General features: G+C 51.6%; 3 protein-coding genes across 3 annotated transcripts; 2 read left to right on the plus strand and 1 right to left on the minus strand.

Moving 5' to 3' along the window:
• Positions 1-4,339: 4,339 nt before the first annotated feature.
• Positions 4,340-6,470, minus strand: LOC149525521 (uncharacterized). The gene is made up of 2 exons (XM_089775982.1): positions 6,289-6,470; positions 4,340-5,279 (listed from the first exon to the last, which is right to left on the minus strand). Exon 2 carries the CDS (start codon positions 5,256-5,258, stop codon positions 4,740-4,742), a length of 519 nt encoding a protein of 172 aa, XP_089632108.1. The 5' UTR covers positions 5,259-5,279; positions 6,289-6,470; the 3' UTR covers positions 4,340-4,739.
• Positions 6,471-13,533: 7,063 nt separating this feature from the next.
• LOC149525522 (uncharacterized) lies at positions 13,534-15,930 on the plus strand. Its single transcript, XM_089777864.1, has 2 exons — positions 13,534-13,937; positions 14,988-15,930. Exon 2 carries the CDS (start codon positions 15,009-15,011, stop codon positions 15,525-15,527), a length of 519 nt encoding a protein of 172 aa, XP_089633990.1. The 5' UTR covers positions 13,534-13,937; positions 14,988-15,008; the 3' UTR covers positions 15,528-15,930.
• A 9,258-nt stretch (positions 15,931-25,188) lies between these two features.
• Positions 25,189-27,192, plus strand: LOC149525523 (uncharacterized). Its single transcript, XM_089777865.1, has 2 exons — positions 25,189-25,209; positions 25,935-27,192. The coding sequence occupies exon 2, from the start codon at positions 25,956-25,958 to the stop codon at positions 26,505-26,507; it is 552 nt and encodes a 183-aa protein (XP_089633991.1). The 5' UTR covers positions 25,189-25,209; positions 25,935-25,955; the 3' UTR covers positions 26,508-27,192.

Genomic DNA, 27,192 nt, shown 5'->3' on the forward strand with positions numbered 1-27,192 from the left:
GCCCATTTCACCAGAGTAGGGTATAAGCCAGGCAAGTTCCCGGCACTAACAGAACCATCCCCCACTCACACAGACGTTACAGGCCCAAGCAGGGATCCACTAGTGTCGATGCTTTCCCAGCTATGTGCTGCTAGATATTATTTTAATGGACGAGAAATTCCAAGTATTGACGATGGAATTTTTATACTTCTTAGAGTCAGGAGAGTCTATTTTAGCTTAGAGTCGTGTTGCAGTTGGTCACGTGTACTTTGTGGCACGCACTGGCAGACGGGTGTGAAGCAAGGCGCCTTTCTGCTGTGGAGGTAAAACTGAAACACACAGTGGGCAAGACAGGGAACGGAAGGTAGATGGGCCAATGGAATAAAAATGTGATGATTAGCTCTCATTGCAACTGAGAGAGAGAGACAGACAGACAGACAGACTCAGACACAGACAGAAAGACAGACAATATAAGGCCTGGTCTACACTAGGAGTTTGGGTTGAATTTTGCCACATTAGGTCAAATTTCTAAACAATGAGTCCACACCACCAAGTTCGTTCCATTGACTTTAATGATGTTAAAGTTAATTTCGATACTCCAGCTTTTCACGGGGAGTAATTTGAGCTTGCCTGGTCAAATTTACAGTAGTGGAGACACCGAGTTGTGAAAGTTGTTGTGCTTGGCATTCAGGAGATGTCCCACAATGCCCTGCGGTGACCGCTCTGGCCAGGCCTTGCAACTCTACTCTTCTCCAGGTGAACAGGAAAAGCCCTAGGAAAAGTGGCATTCCATTTCCTGTGTCGCCAGCATGGTGAGCGGACCTCAGAGCCGGCAGCATGCCTGAGCTGCACACATGGCCGTGAGTTCCCAGAGACACAGGGAAGCCACAGGATGGTGCATGCAGGAGTTCCTGGACCTCCTTGCTGTGTGGGGAGAAGAATTGTCCTCCCAGAACTCTGAGCCAGGAAGTTCAGATATCTATGCCCAGGGTTCGCCAGGGATGCTCAGCCGTGCAGAGTGAAAATAAAGGAGCGGAGACTGTTGTATCAGAAGACAAAGAATTCAAATGGATGGTCTGGATCACCGCCGCAAACATGCCACTTCTATGAGCAGCTGCATGGGGTGCTAGGAAGGGATCCGACCAGCTTCCCTAGCTAGTCCATGAATTCCTCCCAAGACACTCCTTTGGCAGCCTCGGGCAGTAGTGTGGAGGACACCGTAGATGAAGGAGAGGAGAAGGCAGAGACTGGTCAGCAGGAGAGTGGGGCAACCCATGTCTCCGACATCCAGGAACTTTTTATAACTTCGGTGACAATCCCCTCCTCCCAGAACGTCTTGAAGCGGGACCCGATCCCCCCAGGACATCTCAGAGGGGTGGGGGAGGAATTCTGGCAGGTTTAAATTTTTCGTCACTCTCAATGAGGGTGTCTAGACTACATGGCTCCGTCGACAGAGCCATGTAGATGAGTTTACTAGACATAGCAAAACAAAGTGGCGATTTAAATAATCGCCGCTTCATTTACATCAAAATGGCCGCCGCGCAGTGCCGATCACCTGATTGTCAGCACAATGCGGTAGTCTAGACGGGGATCTGACAACAAAGGGTGCTGGGGTTGGCCGATCCCCGTCTAGACAACCACATTTTGCCGCCAATCAGCTGATCGGCACATTGATGTAAATGAAGTGTTGATTATTTAAATTGCCGCTTCATTTCGCTATGTCTATTAAACTCATCTACATGGCTCTGTCGACGGATGGCTCTGTCCCTCAGTGTGGGGACCCCAGAACAGTGTGTTAAGGTGTCCTCCACGCAGGACGCCATCCCATGCCAAGCCGGCAGTACGTGGTCACTGCAGCACAAAGCAGTGCAGCGTAAGGGCCAGAATTCTGGCCACCGTCAGTCAGCATCTGCTTCCCATCACGCGGTGTGACTCGGAGACCGACATCTCGCATGGCGACCTGGATGAAGCAGGAGAAACTTAGCTGATGTCGCTGCAGCAAACCTGTTTGCTCATCTCCAAGGAAGCCTGACTTGAGCCCCTGCCCAGCTGCCATGCACAACCCCGCGCCCCCGTCCTACTCACAGACCCAGGGCTGAGCACACACAGCTCCCACTGAGCTCAGCTGGAGCTGGGTTTGCCCAGCACGTCTGAAAGCCAAGCCCCAAAGCTCAGGGGGGAATCTGTATCCGGCCGTTCATTGCCTCGGTCTGCCACGGATGGTCCTGCTGGGTTTAGCAAGGCCCACAGTTTCCACTGCGATACCTTTGGCAGGACACCCCAGAACGGACTACTCCCCCGTAGCCATAATAGCCTGGGTAGCCGCAGTATCCCCCATTCCTGTAAAAGCCTGGGTATCCCCCGTAACCGTAACGGCCTCCATAACCATAACCCCCATAACCGAACAACCCTCCGTAACGGCCTCCATAGCCGTACAATCCCCCGTTAGCGAAGGAGCCCCCGTAGCCGGCTCCCACCACAGGTTCTCCTACGGCTGCCACTTCGCTCTGCTGAGGGAAGGTGCTGAGAACTGGTCCGGGGAGGGTCACCACAACCGGGGAGGGTCTGATCACCACTCCGGAGTCAGGGCACTGCAGAACGCATGGCTTCAGGGCACTGCCTACCCCTCATGGCTTTTCAAAAATACTAAATTCAAATGACATTTGAATGACAATGAAATAGCTCCACATTGCGTGCCCTTAAATCATGACCCCATTAAAGGAATGACACCAAAGACCTTGGCCTCCATTTTGGGTAAACTGATTCAATGACTCAGTGCAGAGTCCTCTACTGCCAACCACAACCTCTAATGATACAACCCTTTGTACGTGGGACATCCCAGTGTGTGCGAAGCATTGGACTCTGCAGTTCTAAGGGCACTAAGGAACGTCCTGACTTTACATCCTCACTATTGATGTATCAGAGGCTGAGAAACAGAGGCACTTTGAGGCAAAGGTCACCTAGGGAATCCGTTGCAGATACAGAAATACAACCCAAGAATTCTTTGTCTTTCTGTGACAGATGTAGGTCTAGGTTAATCCCTGTTCCACTGTCGTACAAGACAAGGCCCTGCTGGAAATATCAAGATGAAGTTCAAGATTAAAGTCTTGTTCTAAGCCAGAACACCAACGGCAACGAGATCCCACAGGGCACCTCTACACGGCAGCATTATTTCGGAATATCGGACATCATTCCAAAATATTTATGTGTGCCTCTGCACAGGAATTATTATGAAATAACAACTTATTTCAGCGCCTGTCCTGAAATAGCTATTTCAGAATAGGGCATGTGTAGAATAGAGCGCAGCTGGAGTTATGTCGAAATAGTTGGCCTCCAGCCCTTCCCGTAGGTGCCCTGCTGGTCCCTCCATCCACTCGATAGTACCCGTTCCCCTGCAGGCCTTAAAGGCACAGTCCCAGGAGACAGGGCTTGCGGCACAAGGCAGGCCCTGAGAGCCCTGAGCCACATCTCAGCAGCCTTCGCAGCTATCCCTGTGGCCATGAACCACCCCCATGCTCTATCCGAGCCCTCCACGGCTGCAGTCGAGCAGCTGCCCGGCTCCCAGGATGCAGCCAGGGGACGAAAGAGGCAGGTGCCTTCCTGGTCTGGTGAGGAGATCCTGGGCCTCCTTGAGGTCTAGGTTGAGGAGGCAAACCTCCAGGATCTCCTCAGCACAGGCAGGAATGCCGACGTCTATGGCCACGTGGCCGAGAGCCTGGGCACCAAGGGCCACATCCGCACCCAGGAGCAGGTGCGGATGAAGGTGACCGAGCTCAGACAAGCCTATGCCAAGGCCAGGGAGCACAACTGCCGCTCGGGGAGGCAGCCCAGACCTGCCCCGACTATAATGAGCTGCACTGTATCCTAGGGGGAGAGTCAGTGCCTCCCCCTCCCCCGGTAGTGAACCCAGGGCTGGAGATGCCTGTCGTCACCCTCCCAGGGGGCAGGGACAGCCAGGAGGAGGAGGAGCCGGAGGAGCCAGCAGTGTAACGATGTCCCCCAGCCAGGAGGACTTACTCTCCCTGGAGCCGGTACCCCATGCCCTGGATGTCACCCAGGCATCATGTGATGCAGGGGAAGCCTCATCAGCTGAGGGCCCTTAGTTTCCATAGACACACATGGGTGGAGGTGGCGAGGGGCTGGGGCGCACTCCTCACTCGGCCTCCTCAGCCTGGGGATCACGCAGCAACCTGTGAGTGTGGGAGCATGTGGCGCGCCAGCACAGGAGGCGGCACCAGAGGACCCTTGTGCTCTGGCTCACCGGGTGTCTGGAGAGGCCAGCGATTCCATCCAGGAAACCTCTCCAGTAAGGAGGGAGGACCACAGAGAACAGGACAACCAATGTGATCATACAGCAGAGTTTTAATGTGAATGGCATTGGCAGTGCAGTGACAGAAAGCGATTCAACAGAGCGGAGAGAAAGTCGGTCCCGAGTTCCAAGGTGCTTTGCAACCGATCTCCTGCCTTCCACGTTTTCCCCCGATTGATCGGAAATGGTCTGTGTGTCACTCAGGAGGAGCCCACAGGCCAGGAGGAGACTCAGCGCGGGGCTGGCAAAGCAGGAGCAGAAGGAGCCATGAAGCGTGAGGGGATCAATGCAGCCTGGCTCCCAGACCCAGGGCTGAGCACACACAGCTCCCACTGAGCTCAGCTGGAGCCGGGTTTGCCCAGCACGTCTGAAAGCCAAGCCCCAAAGCTCAGGGGGGAATCTGTATCCAGCCGTTCATTTCCTGGGTCTGTCACAGATGGGCCTGCTGGGTTTAGCAAGGCGCACAGCTTCCACTGCGGTACCTGTGGCACGACACCCCGGAACCGACTACTCCCCCGTAGCCATAATAGCCTGGGTAGCCGCAGTATCCCCCATTCCCATAATATCCTGGGTAGCCGCAGTATCCCCCATTACCATAAAAGCCGGGGTAGCCGCAATATCCCCCATACCCGTAATAGCCTGGGTAGCCCCCAAAACCGTAACGGCCTCCATAACCATAACCCCCATAACCGAACAACCCTCCGTAACGGCCTCCATAGCCGTACAATCCCCCGTTAGCGAAGGAGCCCCCGTAGCCGGCTCCCACCACAGGTTCTCCTACGGCTGCCACTTCGCTCTGCTGAGGGAAGGTGCTGAGAACTGGTCCGGGGAGGGTCACCGCAACCGGGGAGGGTCTGATCACCACTTCGGAGTCAGGGCACTGCCGAACGCACGGCTCGTTGCAGGTACCAGAGACGGGGCTGGGCCGGGCCACCCCGCATTCTGGATAGCACAGGCTGGAGAAAGCCATCTCGGTGGGATGCAGGTAAACCTGGAACACACAGCAGGGGGCAGAGTGAAGAGAAGTTGCACATGAGAATGAAAAAATGCTTTTCAGCTCAGTTACTGTAGCAGTGAGGTCTGCATGCAGCCCAGGAGAAAGTAGAAGAGGGTATTTGGTCCCTATGGCCGTTTATTTCCTCCTCTACCCTCTTTCTATGCCTCTTCTCCACTAGTACTGAACTTCCATCTCATCCGGCTATTCTGAGCTGCTCTCGTGTCTTTGTCTGAAAACACCAAGTGGCGAAATTGGAACTATTTCTAGAGGGACACCTGCGATTCCGTGTCCCTTTCTCACATTTCTGAAAGAAAAGATCACCGTTTTCCTTTGAGAGCTTCGCCTTAACTGGCAAAGCATTTAAGTTTGGTATCAGAGTGTGGCTCTTGGGTTTCCCAAACCTTGAGTCACCGAAACTTGCTCATGAATAATCAGAATTTTTTAGTTTTTCCAAACAGATCACTGAGGACTCCTCCCACCGCTAGAATGGGTTCTGGACCCCTGGCATCCATGGAGCGAGTCTACATCCCACCATGTGAGGTGGAACACCTTCAGTGGGTATTACTGGTCAGAAAAACGTTGGGATTGTTTGTCGGCACCACTCTCCTTCTCCAGTCTCCAATTGTGAGGAGCAACAGCTACCTCTGAGTAAAGCAGAAGGCCACTGAATCAGCTCTTTCTGGACTGCATTGGGACAATTTCTTCCTAATCCAGCTAAATCAACACTAAGGGGATTTCTAAGGTTACTTACAAGACTTCAATGCCCGTATTCTATTTCCAGTGAATAGGAAATAAGTTTCCCACTTGCATCTGTTGTGGTAACATCCCTCCTTTTGTTTCCCATTGTGAATCCACCTGCAGCCACCTGAGCCCCCCAGAGAATTATGGAAAAGCCCCCTGATCCCTATCACAGCCAGCACAGGTACGAGTGAGTCTGCAATGAAAACAGCCTCTCCCGGGAGATGTGGAGGGTTAGACAGAGACTGAGCGGAGCTGGACTTACCTGGGTCAGGGAGGAGATGGAGTCCAGAGAAGTGTTTAGAAGAGTCCACGGTCGGGAGCTCTTTTATACCGTTCCTAGGACAGCCTGGGGGAGCTGGGATGCTTTGTGGAGGAGTCCTAATTAGCTCCCAAGCAAACTCGATTGCCTTCCTAAGTCCTCCTTTGGCCGGAGCTGTTTGCCTCAGCGTTGGGGATTATTGGGCTAATCTCAGCCTCAGCGGGCGGGACACGCACGTTGCATCTCCAGCCTCCTTTCATCTTCAAATTGTACAGGCCACCAGCATTGCCTGTGTCCTCGTGCCAAATGTCAAGGTGATTGTGAGCAGCAGGAGCACCACAAATGAGCGTTGTGAAAGGAATCCAGCAGGGCCCTGTCAGCTCACGCTGGTCAAGGTTAGGGGCATCCGGCAGCTCATTGTGAACCCATTATTTCGAAATAATGGCGAGTGGGAAAACGTTTCACTCCAATTCCTGTAACCTTTATTTCACCAGGAATAAGGGAAGTCGATGTACGAATGTTCTTCCTTCGACTTCCTGCTGTGCAGACATTGCCGAAAGCCGAGTTAAGCTATTTCGACTTCAGCGATGCAATTGACGTTGCTGAAGTTGCGTCGCTTAGTTCCTTAGACAGATTTTCACTTTTAGAATGTAACTTTTGCTTTTGATCTCCAGCAGACCAATCACTTGGTTTGCGGTAAGAGTCTGGTGAGTTTTTGCAGGGCAGCAACCCAGGTTTTCATAAGGACGATAAAAGTGGCAAATCGTTTGGTTAGTGTGAGGTTAACACTAGACCAGGGCAACGGATCATTCCTAACATTCAGGGGGACCGCGAGGTGCATCTCCTCCGTAGCCCCGACTCTGCCCCTCCCCTTCATCCAAGTTCCGCCCCTCCAAGGAAACCAAAAGCTGGAGGAGGCCAAGGAGCCAGGACCACTCAATCTGCTGTTCTGGGGAGAGAGGTGAGAGCAGCCAGGCCTGGCCTGAGGCAGGACTTTGGTGGAAAGGGAGGATAGAGGCCTAAACACTGGGGCATGGGGCAGGTGCATGCACTTTGCAAAGCAAGAGGCCATGGCCCTTTGCCCCTCCCTGGGAACCTGGACCCAACTCCCGAAACGACACAGCAACTTTCAACACAGGACGTTTGGCTCTTCACCAGAAAGCTCTTCTCCGCCTGCCCGCCGCTGCCCTGCTCTTTGTGCTACGGAGCTGGCCCTCCCCAGAGCTGAGTGTCTCTGCAGGGGTTAGTCAGCCAGTAAAGCGGCTGGAGATTGTTCCAAGTTGGCTGTTTGGTTTGGTGTCTATCAGGATCCCTCAGCCCACGCCAGTCCCGTTTCCGTCGCTATCTCTGCTCCCGGCGCTAAGGCGAATGTTCAAATCCATGTGTCTCTGTGTTTTTGAGTAAGAAAAGTCCAACAGAGACTCAGCCAAAACTTAACTGTGGCATCAGCAGCCCCCTCTCGGAATAATCCCCCTTTCTCCAGGACACTCTTCTCCGTTGCTGAAGACCTCCCGTGACACCCGGCACCCACAGTATTCTAGAAAGCCGCCTGGTACGATGACAATCTGGGGGTATAAATTCAGCCAGGGCTGCTCCTGGACACCAGCTTCTCCCGGATGGTGCAGGGATGGGGATGAGCCGACAAGAGCCAGGACTGCGAGGCAGAAAGCATCCGGCTTCGTAGGGAGACTTGAAACTCGGTGAAATTCCGTTTCTCGTTCTTTGCCCTCAAGCCTGTATCAACCAGTCAGCAGCAATAGCCGCTTCTTGGTCCCATGACATGATCATTGTACTTAACGGGAGCCGATCCTGCTCCACATTTCTGGAGAATCGGCCAGAGGATTTCCTGAGTTGTGCAGCAACAGTGGGGAGACACAAAAGTGGGGGATAACCCAACCAGTTGTTCCCCACCACTGAAGATATCCACAACAGCTTTGGATCAGAGATCTAGCAGCCTTTTGGGTTATTAAATGAAAATAATTGAAAAAAAGCAATAAACCAGAGGAGCAATAAGTATGAGATCGCACACATCTGAGTTTGAAATAAAGGGAGTTGAAAACTGTCGAATTAAAGCGAGCGAGCGGAGAAGCACGGCTGCATTTCCAGGCAGGGCTGTGCCCTGTCCCAGCTCCAAAGTGGCGTGTTTCACACACAGCTCCGTTCCGTCTTTTTTGCATTAGAGGAAATCCACCGAGGGGGACATGGGAACCATCAGGCCTTTGACAAACCCGCCTCCGTCCCTGCCTCCCAGAGTCTGCTCTGGCCATGCGGGGGGGAACCTTACCGGCTCACTGCTGAGTCCCAGGCTCCCGGCGTCCCAGCCAGGCGAGAGCAGGGGAGAGGCCCGGTGACCAACTGCTGCAGCAGCCTCCCCTGGCAAGAGCTGCCTCGGGTACCGCATGCACCGGCCCCCATGGCTCCTCTCAAGTGGTACTGCCCAGAGCCCTGCGAACGCTGCGCGGTGGAGGATGCCGACCCAGCTGGGGACGTCACGGCACACACCAGCACGACACGTCACTGCCTCTGGGAACTGCTGCCCGGCGGGGAACAGTGCAGCTGCCAGAGGGGGCGGCTGCTTGGCTCCCACAATTTGCTCCGCCACTCTGGAGGCTGCAGAGAGACCCGCGAGTGGCTCCGCTTGAGAACCGCTGCGCTAGAGGAACTTCCCAGAGGCACGTTGAGGTTTTGGTGCCGTGATCACGGCCAGGGGGTGCTGCCCAGCCTCCGGATCTGGGGCTGCTTGATTTCCAGCCAATAACACTTTGCATTCCCCTCTCCTTGGCCAGCGTTCCTTGGTGCTGCCCAAGGGCGCAGAGGCTGAGCCAGTGGGCACCAGCGCAGCCCCATGGACTTCAGGGTCGCTCTGTGCCTCACGCCTTGGGAGGCATTTCATGCTGCCCTGATTGGGGGGAGGGGACATAATCCACTTGAAAACTCATTCTGATTCTGGCTGAAAAGATTTCTGTGGGAGATGGGACTTGCAGGAGGCCCTGGGTCGGTCAGAAGTTTGATTGACCCAGTCTCCTTCCATAGCAATGTGGCCTCTGATGAAGTTCTCCCTCACTCTGTCTGTCTTGGGCTTCTGCCTTTCCTTGATTACTGGCATTCCTCACACGGCCCAATTCACTTGGCTGGCATGGGTGGAGATCCAGGGCCTCATGATTCCTGTTGAGATCCCGATATGTTGGCTTGGAGCAGCAGGGAGCGGAGGATAGAGCATGCAGAGAAAGACGCACTCCCCACCAGGTTTCTCTAACCAGGCGTAGGGAAAGCGCCTTCCTTCAGCCTGGAGTTCATAGAACGGTTCCTTCTACATGGGCTCAGCATCTGCCCTTACACATTAAAATAGACAGAAATGGGAAATGCAAAGGTGCATTGAATGGAAACCAAGTAGGCCCAATTTTGAAGACCAGGAATCACAAGCTGAGCACTGGATTGACAAATGACCCCTCAACAGGTGTTTTCCAGGTGAATCTAGTCTTCAGTGTAGGAACGTTTAGTCCCGGTAAAATGTTATTTCTGCTTTAGTTATCCATCTCTCTGGCTGTATAAAGCTTGGGAGCTATGTGTGACGTGCTTTGAAATACTTAGATCAGAAGAAACCTCAAACAATCTGCCCTGAAATTTACAAGTGTACCTGTTTGCCCCACAGGGACACGGTGGCACATTCAGGTGAAGGTCAGAAAGAGGATGAATAGAAGAGTCAAAAATATACCCCAGTAGTTGGGACTATATGTGTCAAATAATAACCTGTATCCTCTGAACCCGCCTGGGGCTTTCAGATACGCCACTGACCTGAACGTATCTCTGAGACTCATTCTGGAATTTTTAAATTTTGTTTTGATGATTTTTGGGGGGAAGTTTGGGGTGAAACATCTTCGCATCTAAGGGTGTGTCTATACTTTTTCTTTTTAGAAAGAGGGCTATTTCGAAATTTGGCGCATCTACACAGTGCCAAATCATATATATGATTTGTCTAGGAAGGAGCATGGCAGAAAGGGATCTAGGGGTCATAGTGGATCACAAGTTGAATATGAGTCAACAGTGTGATGCTGTTGCAAAAAAAGCAAATATGATTCTAGGTTGTATCAATAGGTGTGTTGTAAGCAAAACTCGTGAAGTCATTCTGCCGCTCTACTCTGCACTAGTTAGGCCTCAGCTGGAGTACTGTGTCTAGTTCTGGGTGCCACATTTCAAGAAAGATGTGGAGAAATTGGAAAGAGTACAGAGAAGAGCGACAAGAATGATTAAAGGTTTAGAGAACATGACCTATGAAGCCAGGCTTCATGAACTGGGCTTGTTTAGTTTGGAAAAAAGAAGATTAAGGGGGGACATGATAGCGGTTTTCAAATATCTAAAAGGGTGTCACAAGGAGGAAGGAGAAAATTTGTTCCTCTTGGTTTCTGAGGACAGGACAAGGAGTAATGGGCTTAAAGTGCAGCAGGGGAGGTTTAGATTGGACATTAGGAAAAAATTCCTAACTGTCAGGGTGGTCAAATATTGGAATAAATTGCCAAGGGAGGTGGTGGAATCTCCCTCTCTGGAGATATTTAAGAACAGGTTAGATAGACATCTGTCAGGGATGGTGTAGACGGAGCTTGGTCCTGCCTTGAGGGCGGGGGGCTGGACTCGATGACCTCTCGAGGTCCCTTCCAGTCCTATGATTCTATGATATATACTAGCCCAATGTCTGTGACTCTAATGCTGAAACGCTGGCTGTTCCCTCTGGGCGGCGCTGTTGCCTCCTGCCGTGGTGCTCAGCTGACTTGCTAATGCACGGCGGCCCAGCTGAGCGGTGTAGAAGTCAGCTAAGTGCCACGGCGGGAGGCAACAGCGCTGCCCAGAGGGAACAGCCAGGGGGCGGGGCCTGGACAAGCGTGCATCTCTGACATCAGGAAAGGGCGCCAGATTCAAAAGGAGGAAAGCAGAGCGGACGTGGAGGAGACAGAGAGGAGAACGGAGGAGGTGGAGAGGAGACGGAGGACAGAGAGAGAGAGAATGAGAGAGACGCAGAGGGAGGAGGAAAAGAGAAACACAGAGTGGGAGGCGGGAGGGGGAGAAGAGAGAGAGAGAAGGAAAGAGAGGCAGGAGGTGGACGAGAGCCGAGAGAGAGGGTGAGGCAGTAGGAGGAGAAGAGAGAGTCCATTTGCGTTGTTTGCTCCTGTGCGGCGGCCTGGCTGAGCGGCGCAGAAGTCAGCCAAGCACCATGGCAGGAGGCGAAGGAGGCTGGGGCGGTGACGTACACGCCCAGGGGGCGGGGCCTAGACGAGCGTGCATCCCCAACGGAGACAGAGGAGAGCGGAGAGAGAGTGAGAGGCAGGAGGGGGAGATGAGAAAGAGAAAGAGACGGAGAGAGAGGCAGAAGTCAGAGGAGAGCTGAGAGAAAGAGAGGGGGAGGCAGTAGGAGGAGGAGAGAGAGAGAAAGAGACATGGAGTGAGAGACCAGAGGCTCAGGAGAGAAGACCGATGTGGAGGAGAGACCTGAAAATCCTGCCTTATGATGGGCTGATTGGCTAGTTTTGGAATCAAACACTATTTCGAGATATCCCTTATTCTTCGTAGAATGAGGTTTACAGGGATGCTGAAATTGCATGTTTGCTATATTTCGAAATAGCGGACACGTTCAAAAAACAATGTCGATGTACCCTAAGTGTGAACAATTGTCAGCCCTGAAGAGTCTTGCTATACACCCTAACTGTCCTTCTTTGTCCTTGTCTTAGCGTTGGGTATTTACACTTAAGGAGAATTAATTAAATTTTTTTCTACCTAAATCTTTCCCAGTTAGAATTCTACTTGAGGTTTTTATTCCTACACTGCACAAGACCACACTTGTCATTCCTTGCTAATTTTCTCTTATAACACAGCGTAACAGGGATCGACCCAGAGCCACGCCTGAGGGAGGAGGACTCATAAGTACAGGAGTGGCTATTCCGTGTCTGCAACTGACCCCTGTGCAACCTTCACCTCAACATGCCTCTTTTTCAAGGATTCGTAAACGTGGAGTGTAAGGAGGTTACGTTGGGTTTTGACACATGCAGAGAACTGTCTCGTTAAAATATTAATTGAGAGTTGCTGGGCTTGGAGGCCTCTGCTCTGAGTCAGAGTCACTTGGACTGACATGGAGGCCAAGGTCTCCGGGGTCATTCCCTTCATCGGGTCGTGATTTCGGGACACACCATGTGGGGCTATTTCATGTCTGTTCCAATGCAGTTTGGAATTGGGTGTTTTTTCAACACCGTGCGGGATGGAATGGCCCAGCCCAGTTCCCCGCAGCTCCCGTGAGCCGGGAGGTACCCAGTGTGCTGAAACCAGCGAGGGGATCTGACCCTCCCCGGTCGCAGTGACCCCTCGCCCCGGACCCATTCGCAGCAATTCCCCTCAGCAGAGCCGGAGCCTTAAGGGCCCCCGTGGTCAGGCCTGGTGACCAGGGCTCTGTCGGTTCGGGGGGGGAGGGGGAATGAAGGTTCTCTCTAGGCGAGAATTAACAGGCCTCATTCACCTTCACAGAGGCTGGGGGTCATTAACTCGAAGCAAGACACATCCGCCCCGTCCCTGGATGTGGGCCCCACGGCTGGGCACCGCTCGTAGCCGTCCGCCAGCGATCTGGCCCAGGCAGGAACGGTTCCTGCAGCGGCCCTGTGGCTGGTCAGACTTTATGTCAGATCCCATCCACGGCATCCCCTCTCCCCCACAACGTGTCTCTTTCATCTCTCCTCAGTCTCTTGCTGGGCTCACTCAGCTGCTTTGTCCTCCGAGACCTCGGTGGCCTGGCAGCTCGTGGCTGGAGAGACGGTTTCTGACAGAGAAGAGGTTCCGAGACGTCACTCAAAGCCTTTCTGTAAAAGAGCTCGGCTCCCTTCCCCGCCCTACCATCCCCTCCCCCCTTGGCCCAGGAGCTAGTCCGCTCTAGGCAGCCCTTCGAGACACCTTTGGTGACCCACGTCACGGTGCGGTGTCACGCCCGGCTTCCCAGAGGGTGTGGTCGGATTCCGCCCTGGGCACGGGCCCATTTCAAAGGCCTGGGCCCCATGTAAGGTCCTGCTGAGACCCACTGGACTGAAGTTCTCCACAGGCATCGCCCTGCCAAAGTGTGAATTTCAGCATTAAGGTCCTGGCAGGGAACGCTCTGGGGCAATGGAACAATTCCCAGGGGTTTCCCAGGGCTGTGGCTATGGCCCTTTGGGAATCGGAGGGGTGGGAAGGCCGGAAAATGGCTCCCTCCTTCCTCGTGGCTTCACAATGAGCAGCCTGATCCCCCAAGCCTTGACCAGCGTGAGCTGACAGGGCCCTGCTGGATTCCTTCACGACACCCATTTGTGGTGCTCCTGCTGCTCTCAATCACCTTGACATTTGGCGCAAGGACACGGGCAATGCCTCGGGCCTGTACAATTGAAGATGAAAGGAGGCTGGAGATGCAACGTGCGTGTCCCGCCCGCTGAGGCTGAGATTAGCCCAATAATCCCCAACGCTGAGGCAAACAGCTCCGGCCAAAGGAGGACTTAGGAAGGCAATCGAGTTTGCTTGGGAGCTAATTAGGACTCCTCCACAAAGCATCCCAGCTCCCCCAGGCTGTCCTAGGAACGGTATAAAAGAGATCCCGACTATGGACTCTTCTAAACACTTCTCTGGACTCCATCTCCTCCCTGACCCAGGTAAGTCCAGCTCCGCTCGGTCTCTGTCTAACCCTCCACATCTCCCGGGAGAGGCTGTTTTCATTGCAGACTCACTCGTACCTGTGCTGGCTGTGATAGGGATCAGGAGACGCTTCTATAATTCTCTTGGGGGCTCAGGTGGCTGCGGGTGGGTTCACAACGGGAAACGAAAGGGGGAACGTTACCACAACAGATGCAAGTGGGAAACTTATTTCCTATTCACTGGAAATAGAATACGGGCATTGAAGTCTTGTAAGTAACCTTAGAAACCCCCTTAGTGTTATGAAAGGATTTAGATGGATTAGGAAGACGTTTTCCCAGTATAGTCCAGAAAGGGCTGATTCAGTGGCCTTCTGATTTACTCAGAAGTAGCTGTTGCTCCTCACAATTGGAGATTGGAGAAGGAGAGCGGTGCCGACAAAATTCCTGACGTTTTCCTGACCAGTAATACCCTCTGAAGGTGTTTCTCCTCACATGGTGGGACGTAGACTCACTGCGTGGACACCAGCGGACCTGACCCCATTCTAGCGGTGGGAGGAGTCCTCAGTGATCTGTTTGGAAAAACTAAAAAATTCTGATTATTCATGAGCAAGTTTTGGTGACTCAAAATTTGGGAAGCCCAAGAGCCACCCTGTGATACTAGACTCAAGATCTTTGCAGGTCGAGGGAAAGTTCTTAAAGGAAAACGGTGACGTTTTCTTTCAGAAATGTGAAAAAGGGACACGGAATCGCAGGTGTCCCCCTAGAAAAAGTTCAATTTTCTCCAGTCGGTGTTTTCAGATAAAGACACGAGAGCAGCTCAGAATAGACTGATGAGATGGAAGTTCAGTGCTTGTGGAAACAATATTCAGTTCCAAGTTTTGCCCCTTCAGTGGGAAGAGGCAGAGAAAGAGGGTAGAGGACCAAATAAATGTCCATAGGGACCAAGTACCCTCCTCCATTCTCTATTGGACCGCGTGCATTCCTCACTGCTGAAATAACGGTTTTAAAACCTCTTTTCCACTGGCACTTGTCCCTTCTCTTCACTCTGCCCCCTGCTGTGTGTTCCAGGTTCACCTGCATCCCACCAAGATGGCTTTCTCCAGCCTGTGCTATCCAGAATGCGGGGTGGCCCGGCCCAGCCCCGTCTCTGGTACCTGCAACGAGCCGTGCGTTCGGCAGTGCCCTGACTCCGAAGTGGTGATCAGACCCTCCCCGGTTGTGGTGACCCTCCCCGGACCAGTTCTCAGCACCTTCCCTCAGCAGAGCGAAGTGGCAGCCGTAGGAGAACCTGTGGTGGGAGCCGGCTACGGGGGCTCCTTCGCTAACGGGGGATTGTACGGCTATGGAGGCCGTTACGGAGGGTTGTTCGGCTATGGGGGTTATGGTTATGGAGGCCGTTACGGTTACGGGGGATACCCAGGCTTTTATGGGAATGGGGGATACTGTGGCTACCCAGGCTATTATGGTAACGGAGGGTTCTGGGGCTACCCAGGACGTTATGCTCACGGGGGATACTGCGGCTACCCAGGCTATTATGGCTACGGGGGAGTAGTCGGTTCCGGGGTGTCGTGCCACAGGTACCGCAGTGGAAGCTGTGCGCCTTGCTAAACCCAGCAGGCCCATCCGTGGCAGACCCAGGCAATGAACGGCCGGATACAGATTCCCCCCTGAGCTTTGGGGCTTGGCTTTCAGACGTGCTGGGCAAACCCGGCTCCAGCTGAGCTCAGTGGGAGCTGTGTGTGCTCAGCCCTGGGTCTGGGAGCCAGGCTGCATTGCTCCCCTCACGCTTCATGGCTCCTTCTGCTCCTGCTTTGCCAGCCCCGCGCTGAGTCTCCTCCTGGCCTGTGGGCTCCTTCTGAGTGTCACGCAGACCGTTTCCCATCAATCGGGGGAAAACGTGGAAGGCAGGAGATCGGTTGCAAAGCACCTTGGAACTCGGGACCGACTTTCTCTCCGCTCTGTTGAATCGCTTTCTGTCACTGCACTGCCAATGCCATTCACATTAAAACTCTGCTGCATCATCACATTGGTTGTCCTGTTCTCTGTGGTCCTCCCTCCTTACTGGAGAGGTTTCCTGGATGGAATTGCTGGCCTCTCCAGACACCCAGTGAGCCAGAGCACAAGGGTCCTCTGGTGCCGCCTCGTGTGCTGGCGCGCCACATGCTCCCACACTCACAGGTTGCTGCGTGATCCCCAGGCCGAGGAGGCCGAGTGAGGAGCGCGCCCCAGCCCCTCGCCACCTCCACCCATGTGTGTCTATGGAAACTAAGGGCCCTCACCTGATGAGGCTTCCCCTGCATCACATGATGCCTGGGTGACATCCAGGGCATGGGGTACCGGCTCCAGGGAGAGCAAGTCCTCCTGGCTGGGGGACATCGTTACACTGCTGGCTCCTCCGGCTCCTCCTGCTCCTGGCTGTCCCTGCCCCCTGGGAGGGTGACGACAGGCATCTCCAGCCCTGAGTTCACTACCGGGGGAGGGGGGTCACTGACTCTCCCCCTAGGATACAGTGCAGCTCATTAGAGTCGGGGCAGGTCTGGGCTGCCTCCCCGAGCGGCAGTTGTGCTCCCTGGCCTTGGCATAGGCTTGTCTGAGCTCGGTCACCTTCATCCGCACCTGCTCCTGGATGCAGATGTGGCCCTTGGTGCCCAGGCTCTCGGCCACGTGGCCATAGACGTCGGCATTCCTGCCTGTGCTGAGGAGATCCTGGAGGTTTGCCTCCTCAACCTAGACCTCAAGGAGGCCCAGGATCTCCTCACCAGACCAGGAAGGCACCTGCCTCTTTCGTCCCCTGGCTGGGTCCTGGGAGCCGGCTGGCTGCTCGGCTGCAGCCGTGGAGGGCTCAGATGGAGCATGGGGGTGGTTCATGGCCACAGGGATAGCTGCGAAGGCTGCTGAGATGTGGCTTAGGGCTCTCAGGGCCTGCCTTGTGCCGCAAGCCCTGTCTCCTGGGACTGTGCCTTTAAGGCCTGCAGGGGAACGGGTACTATCGAGTGGATGGAGGGACCAGCAGGGCACTTACGGGAAGGGCTGGAAGCCAACTATTTAGACATAACTCCAGCTGTGCCCTATTCTACACACGCCCTATTCTGAAATAGCTATTTCAGGACAGGCGCTGAAATAAGTGTTATTTCAAAATAATTTCTGTGCATACACATACATAATTATTTCGGAATAATGTCCGTTTTTCCGAAATAATGCTGCTGGGTAGAAGTGCCCTTTGGGATCTCATTGCCATTGGTATTATGACTTCAGAAGAAGATTTTAACCTTGAGCTCCATCTTGATATTTCCAGCAGGACTTTGTCTTGTACGACAGTGGAACAGGAATCAACCTAGACCTACATCTGTTGTAGGAAGACTCAGAACTCTTGGGTTGTATTTCTGCAACTGATTCCCCAGTTGACCTTCACCTCAGTGTGCCTCTATTTTTCAGCCTCTGACACATTGATAGTGAGGATGTAAAGTCAGGAACTCAAGAGTTCAAAGGCTCATACACACTGGTGTGTCCCACGTAATAAGGGTTGTAGAACTGGAATGTTAAGCAGGCCTCTCATTAAAATAAACATGGCCGCCGCACTGTGCCAATGATCAGCTGATCCAGCACAGTGTGGCAGTCTAGATGCGGATCTGTTGGCAGGGGAAGCCTTTGCCGACCGATCCAGTAAACCTTGTTTCACGAGGCATAAGGGATTGATTGGAAAAGGCTTCCCCCGCCGACAGATCCGTATCTAATCTGCCGCGCTGTGCCAGATCAGCTGATCGTCGGCACAGCGTGGCAGGCATGTTTATTTTAATGAAGCGGGGATTATTTAAATCCCCGCTGCTTTGACTATGCCGGGTAAACTAGTTTACATGGCTCCGTTGATGGAGCCATGTAGTCTAGATATACCCCTAGGCTATGTCTAGACTGCAAGCCTCTTTCGAAAGAGGCTCTTTCGAAAGATACTTTCGAAAGAGCCTCTTTCGAAAGAGAGCGTCTAGACTGCACGTTGAACTTTCGAAAAAGCGGCTTGCTTTTTCGAAAGAAAGCATCCAGTGAGTCTGGATGCTCTCTTTCGAAGAAGCCCTATTTACATTGAAGAACGCCTTCATTCGAAAGAGGAACTTTCGAAAGAAGGCGTTCTTCCTCGTGAAATGAGGTTTACCGCCATCGAAAGAAAAGCCGCGTTCTTTCGATTTAATTTCGAAAGAACGCGGCTTGAGTCTGGACGCAGGTGAGGTTTTTTCGAAAAAAGGCTACTTTTTTCGAAAAAACCCCTGAGTCTGGACACAGCCCTAGTGAAAAGTACATAAGAACATAAGAACGGCCGTACTGGGTCAGACCAAAGGTCCTTCTAGCCCAGTAGCCTATCTGCCGACAGTGGCCAGCACCAGGTGCCCCAGAGAGGGTGGACCGAAAACAATGATCAAGCGATTTGTCTCCTGCCATCCCTCTCCAGCCTCTGACAGACAGAGGCCAAGGACACCATTTTATCCCCTGGCTAATAGCCTTTTTTGGACCTAACCTCCATGAAATTATCTAGCTTCTCTTTAAACTTTATTATAGTCTTAGCCTTCACAGCCTCCTCTGGCAAGGAGTTCCACAGGTTGACTACATGCTGTGTGAAGAACTTTCTTTTATTAGTTTTAAACCTGCTACCCATTAAGTAGCATGCAGCAGCCATGGAGAAAACAGACTTGTACACTGTCATGGCTCCTTCCCCACTCTGGCATGATAAATGCAGAAGTGGGGGCCAGCAAGTGTACCCCAAAGCCTTATCTACCAGGCTTTGGTATAAAAATTCCCCCAAAATCTTAAAAACCTAGATTTTGGGAATAAAACTTCCGTTGCCACCACCCAAATATTAATAACGAGATTAGGGGAAAGATCATTTGGGAAATCTCACCCCTATTATAAAAATCAGGACACACAAGTAACCAATGCCAGGTTAATAAAAAGAAAAGAGAAAACTTTTATTATTACAACAATATTCCTGTTGCAAGCATAAGGATCAGAGGGAAAGGTGACAAAATATACTCATGGAGGAATTACACCGTGGGCTAGAACTTAGTTAAAAAGAAAGGCCAAACATCTCTTAAGCAGTGCCAGATCTCAGATCCCAGACCCAGCCCTTAAAACGATAAAGCCTAACGAAACTACCTAAACTTTACCCTACTTACAGAAAATGAAGAATGGTGTCTTGGAGAGAGAGAGAGACATGCTTGTCCCTCTCTGTAGCTGCAGAGCACACACCCAGAGAGACAAAAGGGAGAAAGGACAAAAACCCAAATTCCTTTGTCCCAGTTTGAAAGTCCCACCTACATTCCTACTGGTCACTCCACGTGGCTAGGTGTAGTTAACCCCTTAATCCCCAGGCTGCTGGCAAACCCTTATAATCATGACATACACAACCTAATGCGGGTGCCCATTCAATAGGGCTGCTCCTTGCGGCTCTAGGCTCTGACTCCGGGGCTACTCCGGGCTTCAAGAGCCCCAGGCCAAAACCAGGGGGTGCTTTGTGCTCCTAAGTGGTTCCTGCCTCCCCTCCCAGGGTTTGGTACCGGAGGTCTGCTCACGGCGCATGCCCTCACCTCGGCCAGAGTTCCTATGTGCCACGTGGTAAGGTCTGAGCTCCTCCCAGCTTCTTTCAGTAGGGCTAGGAGGTTGTTTATAAACAGTGGCAGGCTGAGTCCACTCACAAAAGGCGTGACATTAAGGACTCTTAGATTATGCTAAAAGCATGAGAATCATAGAACCCCAGGGCTGGAGGAGACCTCAGGCACCATCAAGTCCAAAGCAGGACCAACCCCAACTCAATCATCCCAGCCAGGGCTTGGCCAAGCTGAGAGTTCAAAATCTCTAGGGATGGAGATTCCACGCCCTCCCTAGGGAACCCAGCCCAGCGCTTCCCCAGCCTCCTACAGAAATAGTTTGTCCTAATCTCCAACCTAGACCTCCCCTACTGGAACTTGAGCCCATTGCTCCTTGTTCTGCCACCTGCCAGCACTGAGAACAGCCTCTCTCCATCCCCTTTGGAACCTCCTTTCAGCAAGTTGGAGGCTGCTATCAAATCCCCCTTCACTCTTCTTTTCTACAGACTAGATAAGCCCAAATCCCTCAGCCTCTCCTCACAGGTCATGTGCTCCAGCCCCCGAATCATTTTGGTCGCCCTCCGCTGGACCCTCTCCAATGTGCCCACATCCTTTCTGTCGTGGGGGCTCCAGAATTGGATGCAGTAGGTCAGATGTGGCCTCACCAATGCCTAATAAAGGGAATAATCACTTCCCTACATCTGCAGGCAATACTCCTCCGAATGCACCCTCATTCTCAATGAAAGAGAATCCTCTGAACTGTCATTCATGCTTAAATTCAACACTTTACACCTAAGCTTAAACAAAGACATTAATTATCGTACCCATTATAAAGCTTGCTTCCCCAATTATCACCTCTCATATCATTAACTCACAGACATTTACCTCCCCCCCATGCCCCTTCTGTTCTGAAATGTGATTTGTCCTTTTCATTTGTGTTCATTTTTTTAAATTGTATCCTTTGGTATATATGGTTGTGACAATTTTCTTCCACTATTTGATCTGAGGAAGTGGGTCTGGCCCACGAAAGCTCATCACCTAATAAACCATCTTGTTAGTCTTTAAAGTGCTACATAGTCCTGTTTTTAATTCATGCAAATGTAGGTTAGAACAATTCAGGCATTTATAAAATAGTAAAAATAGCTAGGATGCCCACACATGAAATAACTAGAATATGAGAAATGTAGAAATATCCTCCCCGCCCCCAGCACACTCACATCTCTTCAGAAGAACCTACTGGCCAAAAGAAATGCCAGCTCCTGTGTCTGACAGGCTGTTGCCTTCACTTTGTGGTGCTGGAGGTGAGCTAGTAAGATCTACAACAATGGGCCCGAAAGAATTCCGCTACACGTGGAAATTTGGGGTTTCATTGCTCCATATAAGCCCGTGACACCCGTCTTCCCTATTCTGTGCCCACCTGCGCTCATCAGTTTGTCAGTGCCTTTTCCCCTCTGGGGTCGAATGACGTGATCCAAGGTGGATTTCGCGGGAACGTTGCCAACATACCTCACGGCGGCCTCTCTCAAATGATATGGCACCAGAGTCATCTGGAGGGGTCAGGAATCTTATGTGGAATCCAAAGAGATTCCTGCCCAGACTGTTCATTCAGTGCAAATGTCTCACAGTGTTCGAGGGAACCGAGACGCACTGCCCTTCATATTACACGTGCTGTGTCAAATCCCCAGCATGTACCATGGCTTGACATTGCAAGAACGGCAGGTGAACAAGTTTCACTTCCCACCATGTTTTCTTCAGTGTTTGTGGGGTCTCCTCTCCCAGAAGATGAAGGCAGCCCATTATCATTTTTTTTATTTGACAACACAAAAGCAAACATTTATCCAGCCCAGCCCAACGTCCAAGGACATGATACAATCGCCAGGCGGTGAGTGGGGATACACCTCCTGGCCATGTGTTTTGTTCCAGAGCAATTCAGCTCTTGTCTTCAAAATCAGACTGTATCCAGGGAGCCCTCCTTGGAACGGAAGGTACAGGCGTTGCTACAGAAGATCAGGCCTCTATCCCAGGGGGATCAGTACCAGATGATCCAGTGAGAGGAACAAGCAACGCGGCAGAACATAGTTGTTCTGGAATTACCTGCCCATTGAAGAACTTTTCCCTCTATTCCCTGTCAATTGGATCTCCCTCAATTGCTGGGCAATACCCTGACGTATGTGAGTGTACATCGTCGCCCAATGTGAAGAAATTCAGTAAACCCCCTGCAGTCTCCACTTACGCCAGAGAGCTGCAAGAATCATTCTGTCCGTGTCATCAAGGGACACCTCTCAACTCCTCCTTCCCCTTTGAGATACATCAGGACCAAGAAGGAATTTACAGCTGCTGCATTAAAGACTAGAACTGTGCAAGAATAAATCGTTTGCCATTAATCAGCCTTTCTCCTCTAGTTGGGGTTGGTCCTGCTTTGGGCAGGGGGCTGGACTCCATGACTCCTGAGGTCTCTTCCAGCCTGTAGGATTCTAGGATCCTAGGATGACAAGTTTCACAGAGGCTCCTCTCTGAAATATCTACCTCGATCTTTTCTTTTCTTTTAAATTGGCTGGCCTGGGAACTTTGATCATCTGAATTCCAGTGAAAGCATTTCATGCACGATTGAAAAATATTCCAATGATCTTCCTCATGAGAGCTGCTAACTCAACCGCTTTCCACATGAGCCAGTGATTTCAGATGCCTGACAGTACCAGCTACATGTCCTATTTTTCTTAAGCGCTCAGTACTCAAAACTCCCATTGAAGCAAACAGCCGCTGTTCATGTTCAATATTTGTTGATAACAGACCACACGTTTTCCTGCCTTGTGCCACCACATTGTGGGTATCCACAACTGGAGGCCTCTTTTGGTTAAGAGATGCGGAATCCCATATTGATATTGGATGATAACAAATGGAAAAGCAATTCAACCTGAAGACCAATAGAATGAGGTAGAGGTTGAACCTCCATTGTCTGGTCCAGTTCACAAGACCCAGTTCGTAGGTGGAGATGCAGGGCGGCATGATTCCCGTAGATTTCTCGGTATGTTGGCTCGGTATGTTGGCTCGGTATGTTGGCGGAGGTGCACAGCATGCAGAGAAAGATGCACTCCCAACAAAATTTCTCTAACCAGGAGTAGGTAAAGCACTTTTCTTCACTCTGGAGTTGCTAGAAGTGTTCCTTCCCCACGAGCTCAGTATCTACCCTTACGCTGTAAAATAGACATAAAGGAGAAAAGGTGCATTGAATGAAAATCAAACAGGCCCAGTTTCGAAGGCACTGGACTGGCATCTGAGCCCTCGACAGGACTTTTCCAAGTGAGTCTAAATTTTCAGTGTTAGAACATATAGCCCCAGTAAAAAGTTATTGTTACTTTAGTTATTCATCTTTCTGGCTGTATAAAGCTTGATGAGTGTTTGCAAGGTGCTTTGAAATACTGAGCTCAGAAGAAGCCTTGGACAATCCGCCCTGAAAGTTACAATTATACCTGTTTGCCGCATTGGTACGTGGAGGCATATTCAGGTGAAGGTCGGACAGAGGGTGAATGGCAGAGTCAGAAATAAACCCCAGTAGTTGGGGACTATTCATGCCAAACAGTAACGTGTATCCCCTGGACCAAACTGGTGCTTTTAGATACGTCACTGACCTGAGCATAACTCTGAGAGAGGCTCATTCTGGAACTTTATTTGTAAATTATGTTTTGATGATTTGGGGGAGAATTTTGGGTGAAACCTCCTTGATCCATCTGTGAACAATGATCAGCGATCGAGAGTCTTGCCGTTCGCTTTCACAACCTTCATTTCCGTTGATATCTCAGGGGCGGGAATTTACTCTTGAACAGAATTAAATTGCCTTTCACCAAAAATTGTTCCTGGTTACAAATCAATTCTTTAGTTTTTTAAATTCCTTCTCTCTCCATGAACACGCTTGAAATCTCCACATCTGCTGCTGTGACTTCAAACAAGGGTTTGAGGCTTGAATTCCATGTGGATATTCACAGAGCTACATGACGTATTCAAGGAAAAGATGAAAATAAACCCCCCCTGTCATTTCTGAGGAGAATTACCCTCACTGTTAAAGAAGACACAGTTCAAATGGATCAGAGGAATAGCCAGCTTTTCATTGCTGAGGCTTAGATCCAAAGGTACAAACATTTTTACAAGGCTGTAAAAAGTCCGAGATAATTGTTGGGATTAGAGGCCTCTGGGCTGAGTCAGAGAGTCGCTTCGCCCAAAATGGAGGCCAAGGTCTCTGGTGTCATTCCCTTAAGCAGGTCATGATTCGAGGCCTCACAATTTGGGGCTATTCCATTGTCATTCTAACATGCTTCCCAATTTGGTATTTCTAATAGATGTGGTGGGGTAGAACGGCCCCGTCCAGGTGCCATCCGCTGCAATGAGCCATGACTCTGACGTGGGGATCTGACTCTCGCTGGTTGGTGTCACCTCTTGGGACCAATTCTCAGCGATTTGCTTCAGCAGCGCCGAGTGGGACCACAAGAGCCTCTGTGGTCAGAGCTGGTTTCTGAGGCTCATTTGTGTTGGGTGGGATGGAAAATGAAGGTGCTCTGTCTAGGTGTAAATTAACACAGTTGCTTCACTTTCAAAGAGGCTGAGAACCTTTAAATCTAAGCAAGACCCTTCTGCTCCCTTCCCTGGACATGGCACCCACTGCTGCAGACGGCCTAGAATGCTTCCTGCCACATGCCCTGCGGCTGGTCAGTCGTTATGTCAAATCCCATCCCACGGCCATCACCTCCTTCCCCAGAAATGGGTCATTTTCATCTCTCCTGGCTCTCTTGCTGGGCTCACTCAGCTGCTTTGTCTTACAAGACCTCAGGTTCTGGGCTGTGCATGGACGGAGAGATGGTTTCTGGGAGAGGAGAGGTTCCAAGTCTAATTCAATCACGTTTTGTAAACGAGCTCTGCTTCCTTTCCCGCTCCGCCCTCCCACCCCATCACCCATGAGCAAATCCGCTCTGGGTAGCCCTTTGAGACACCCTTCTTGACCCAAGTGGACAGTCAACGTTAGGTCCAGTTTTACTCACAATGGAGTAAGCTTCTCCCCAGGACACAGGGCCATCCGAAAGGCCCATGTTCCTCTTAACTCCCTGCTAGGACCCATTTGCAAAGTCAAAAACCCGACTAAACTTCTCTATCGGCATCGTACTGCCAAAGAGCAAATTTCAGACTCAAGATCCTGACAAGAAACAGTCTGGAGGCAATGGAACAATTCCCATGGATTGCAGTGGGATTTGGATATGAGCGATTAGGGCGAGAATGCATAAAAATGGCTCCCTCCATCCTCATAGGTTAGAATGAACTGCCCAGAGCCCCTAAGCACGACTAATGTGAATTGAAAGAACCAAATGGAATTCCTTTCACGAAAACCAGCTGTGCTACTCGTGCCGCTCAGAAGCACCTTGACATTCGTCCTCATTGCAGCACCAATAAAGTCACTGCAAGGACAGGAGAAATGCTGCTGGCCGTACAATCTGAAGATGAAAGGAGGCATGTCACACCCGCCGATGCTGAGATTAGTCCAATAATCCCCAACGCTGAGGGAATCAGCTCCATCCAGGAGGACCTACGAAAGCAATTAAGGTTTTGTTTGGTAACTAATTAGGACCTCCCCCACAAGCATCCTCCAGGCGGTCCAAGGAGCTGTATAAAAGAGATCTCAACTCAGGGCTCCTCTAAACACTTCTCTGGACTTCATCTCCTCGGTGAACCAGGTAAGTCTGATTCGATTCAATCTCTTTCTAACTCCAGAGATATCACAGAAGGGGCTATTTTCATGTAAAAGAAAATCTTGCATGGACTCGCTAGGACTTTTACCTGGGATCTGGCTGTTCTTCGAAAATTAACTTGTATTGTTACCCAGTTGAAAGAGATGGTGGATTCACCCTTTGAAACTAAGGGTGGGACATTTAGAAGAACATATGTAATTGGGAAGCATATTTGCTATTAACTGGAAATAGAATTAGGGTGTTTAAATCTTTTAAGTAGCCTTAGAATCCCCGTCAACCCTTTTGCACTCTAGCTGGACAGGAAGAAGTTTTCCAGGGATGTTCAGATAGGACCAATTTAGTGGTCTTCTACTTTACTCAGAGCCAGTTAGGACTCCTCCCTCATGGAGCCACAAGAATGGATTCACCTGACAGGTGGCATGACCCATTTGAGCAATTCCAGTGTTCCTCTCAGCAGAAATACCCATTGTCGGCGATTTGCCTCAGATCGAGTGTGTTAGTGTCACTTCATGGAAGTCAGGGGACCTGAGTCCATTTCACCCCATCTGAGGTGTCCTTAGTGATTTCTTAGGAGAACATAGGGATAAAATCCCCTCTCCTCTCTCTTGAGCCCCATGTACAGCCCACTGCAATAGTAACCCAGCTTTGATACCTTTCTTCCATTGTCACTCGAACTTTCTCTTCACTCTGCCCCCTGCTGTGTGTTCCAGGTTCACCTGCATCCCACCGAGATGGCTTTCTCCAGCCTGTGCTATCCAGAATGCGGGGTGGCCCGGCCCAGCCCCGTCTCTGGTACCTGCAACGAGCCGTGCGTTCGGCAGTGCCCTGACTCCGAAGTGGTGATCAGACCCTCCCCGGTTGTGGTGACCCTCCCCGGACCAGTTCTCAGCACCTTCCCTCAGCAGAGCGAAGTGGCAGCCGTAGGAGAACCTGTGGTGGGAGCCGGCTACGGGGGCTCCTTCGCTAACGGGGGATTGTACGGCTATGGAGGCCGTTACGGAGGGTTGTTCGGCTATGGGGGTTATGGTTATGGAGGCCGTTACGGTTTTGGGGGATACCCAGGCTTTTATGGTTATGGGGGATACTGTGGCTACCCAGGCTTTTATGGTAACGGAGGGTTCTGGGGCTACCCAGGACGTTATGCTCACGGGGGATACTGCGGCTACCCAGGCTATTATGGGAATGGGGGATACTGCGGCTACCCAGGATATTATGGTGGATTATGCGGTGGATACGGGGGATATGGCCGCAGGTACCTTGGTGGATACTGTGCGCCTTGCTAAACCCAGCAGGACCATCCGTGGCAGACCCAGGCAATGAACGGCCGGATACAGATTCCCTCCTGAGCTTTGGGGCTTGGCTTTCAGACGTGCTGGGCAAACCCGGCTCCAGCTGAGCTCAGTGGGAGCTGTGTGTGCTCAGCCCTGGGTCTGGGAGCCAGGCTGCATTGCTCCCCTCACGCTTCATGGCTCCTTCTGCTCCTGCTTTGCCAGCCCCGCGCTGAGTCTCCTCCTGGCCTGTGGGCTCCTTCTGAGTGACACGCAGGCTGCTCCCACCGACCCCGCCGGGTGACAGAAACGGGGGCCTGAGGAAACACCTCAGTTACACCGATTGTCATTGTAAGTCCCTGTAGGTGGGGGGCAGAGACGTTGCTGTCTGGGAGAACCAGGCCCGACATGTTCTACCCTTTACATCCACACGCACCTTTAGCGCCTCCTCTTTCCCTTTGCTACGGCAGATGTACCATGGAGACGCTGCGCAGTCCCACGCTTGTGTTTTGTCTTGTCTCACTTCCTAATCCCTGGCATGACACCATGAACTTAGCACATAGAGCACCTTGTCTGAAATGTGCCCCATTGAGGCGGGTGACCAGTTGTAGACCCTCTTGAAACTCTGCAAATACCATTCTTCCTGCTCTGTAGAATCTCTTCCTGTGCGTCCTGCCAATTCCATGTGCATTAAAAACTC

The sequence above is a fragment of the Pelodiscus sinensis genome, chromosome 1 (assembly GCF_052426305.1).
Source record: "Pelodiscus sinensis isolate ZL-2025 chromosome 1, ASM5242630v1, whole genome shotgun sequence".
Lineage (NCBI taxonomy): Eukaryota > Metazoa > Chordata > Testudines > Trionychidae > Pelodiscus > Pelodiscus sinensis.

What these genes read in the sequence shown, in the direction of transcription:
- LOC149525521 (XM_089775982.1), bottom strand. Translation starts at nt 5,258, where the DNA reads ATGGCTTTCTCCAGCCTGTGCTATCCAGAATGCGGGGTGGCCCGGCCC.
- LOC149525522 (XM_089777864.1), top strand. Translation starts at nt 15,009, where the DNA reads ATGGCTTTCTCCAGCCTGTGCTATCCAGAATGCGGGGTGGCCCGGCCC.
- LOC149525523 (XM_089777865.1), top strand. Translation starts at nt 25,956, where the DNA reads ATGGCTTTCTCCAGCCTGTGCTATCCAGAATGCGGGGTGGCCCGGCCC.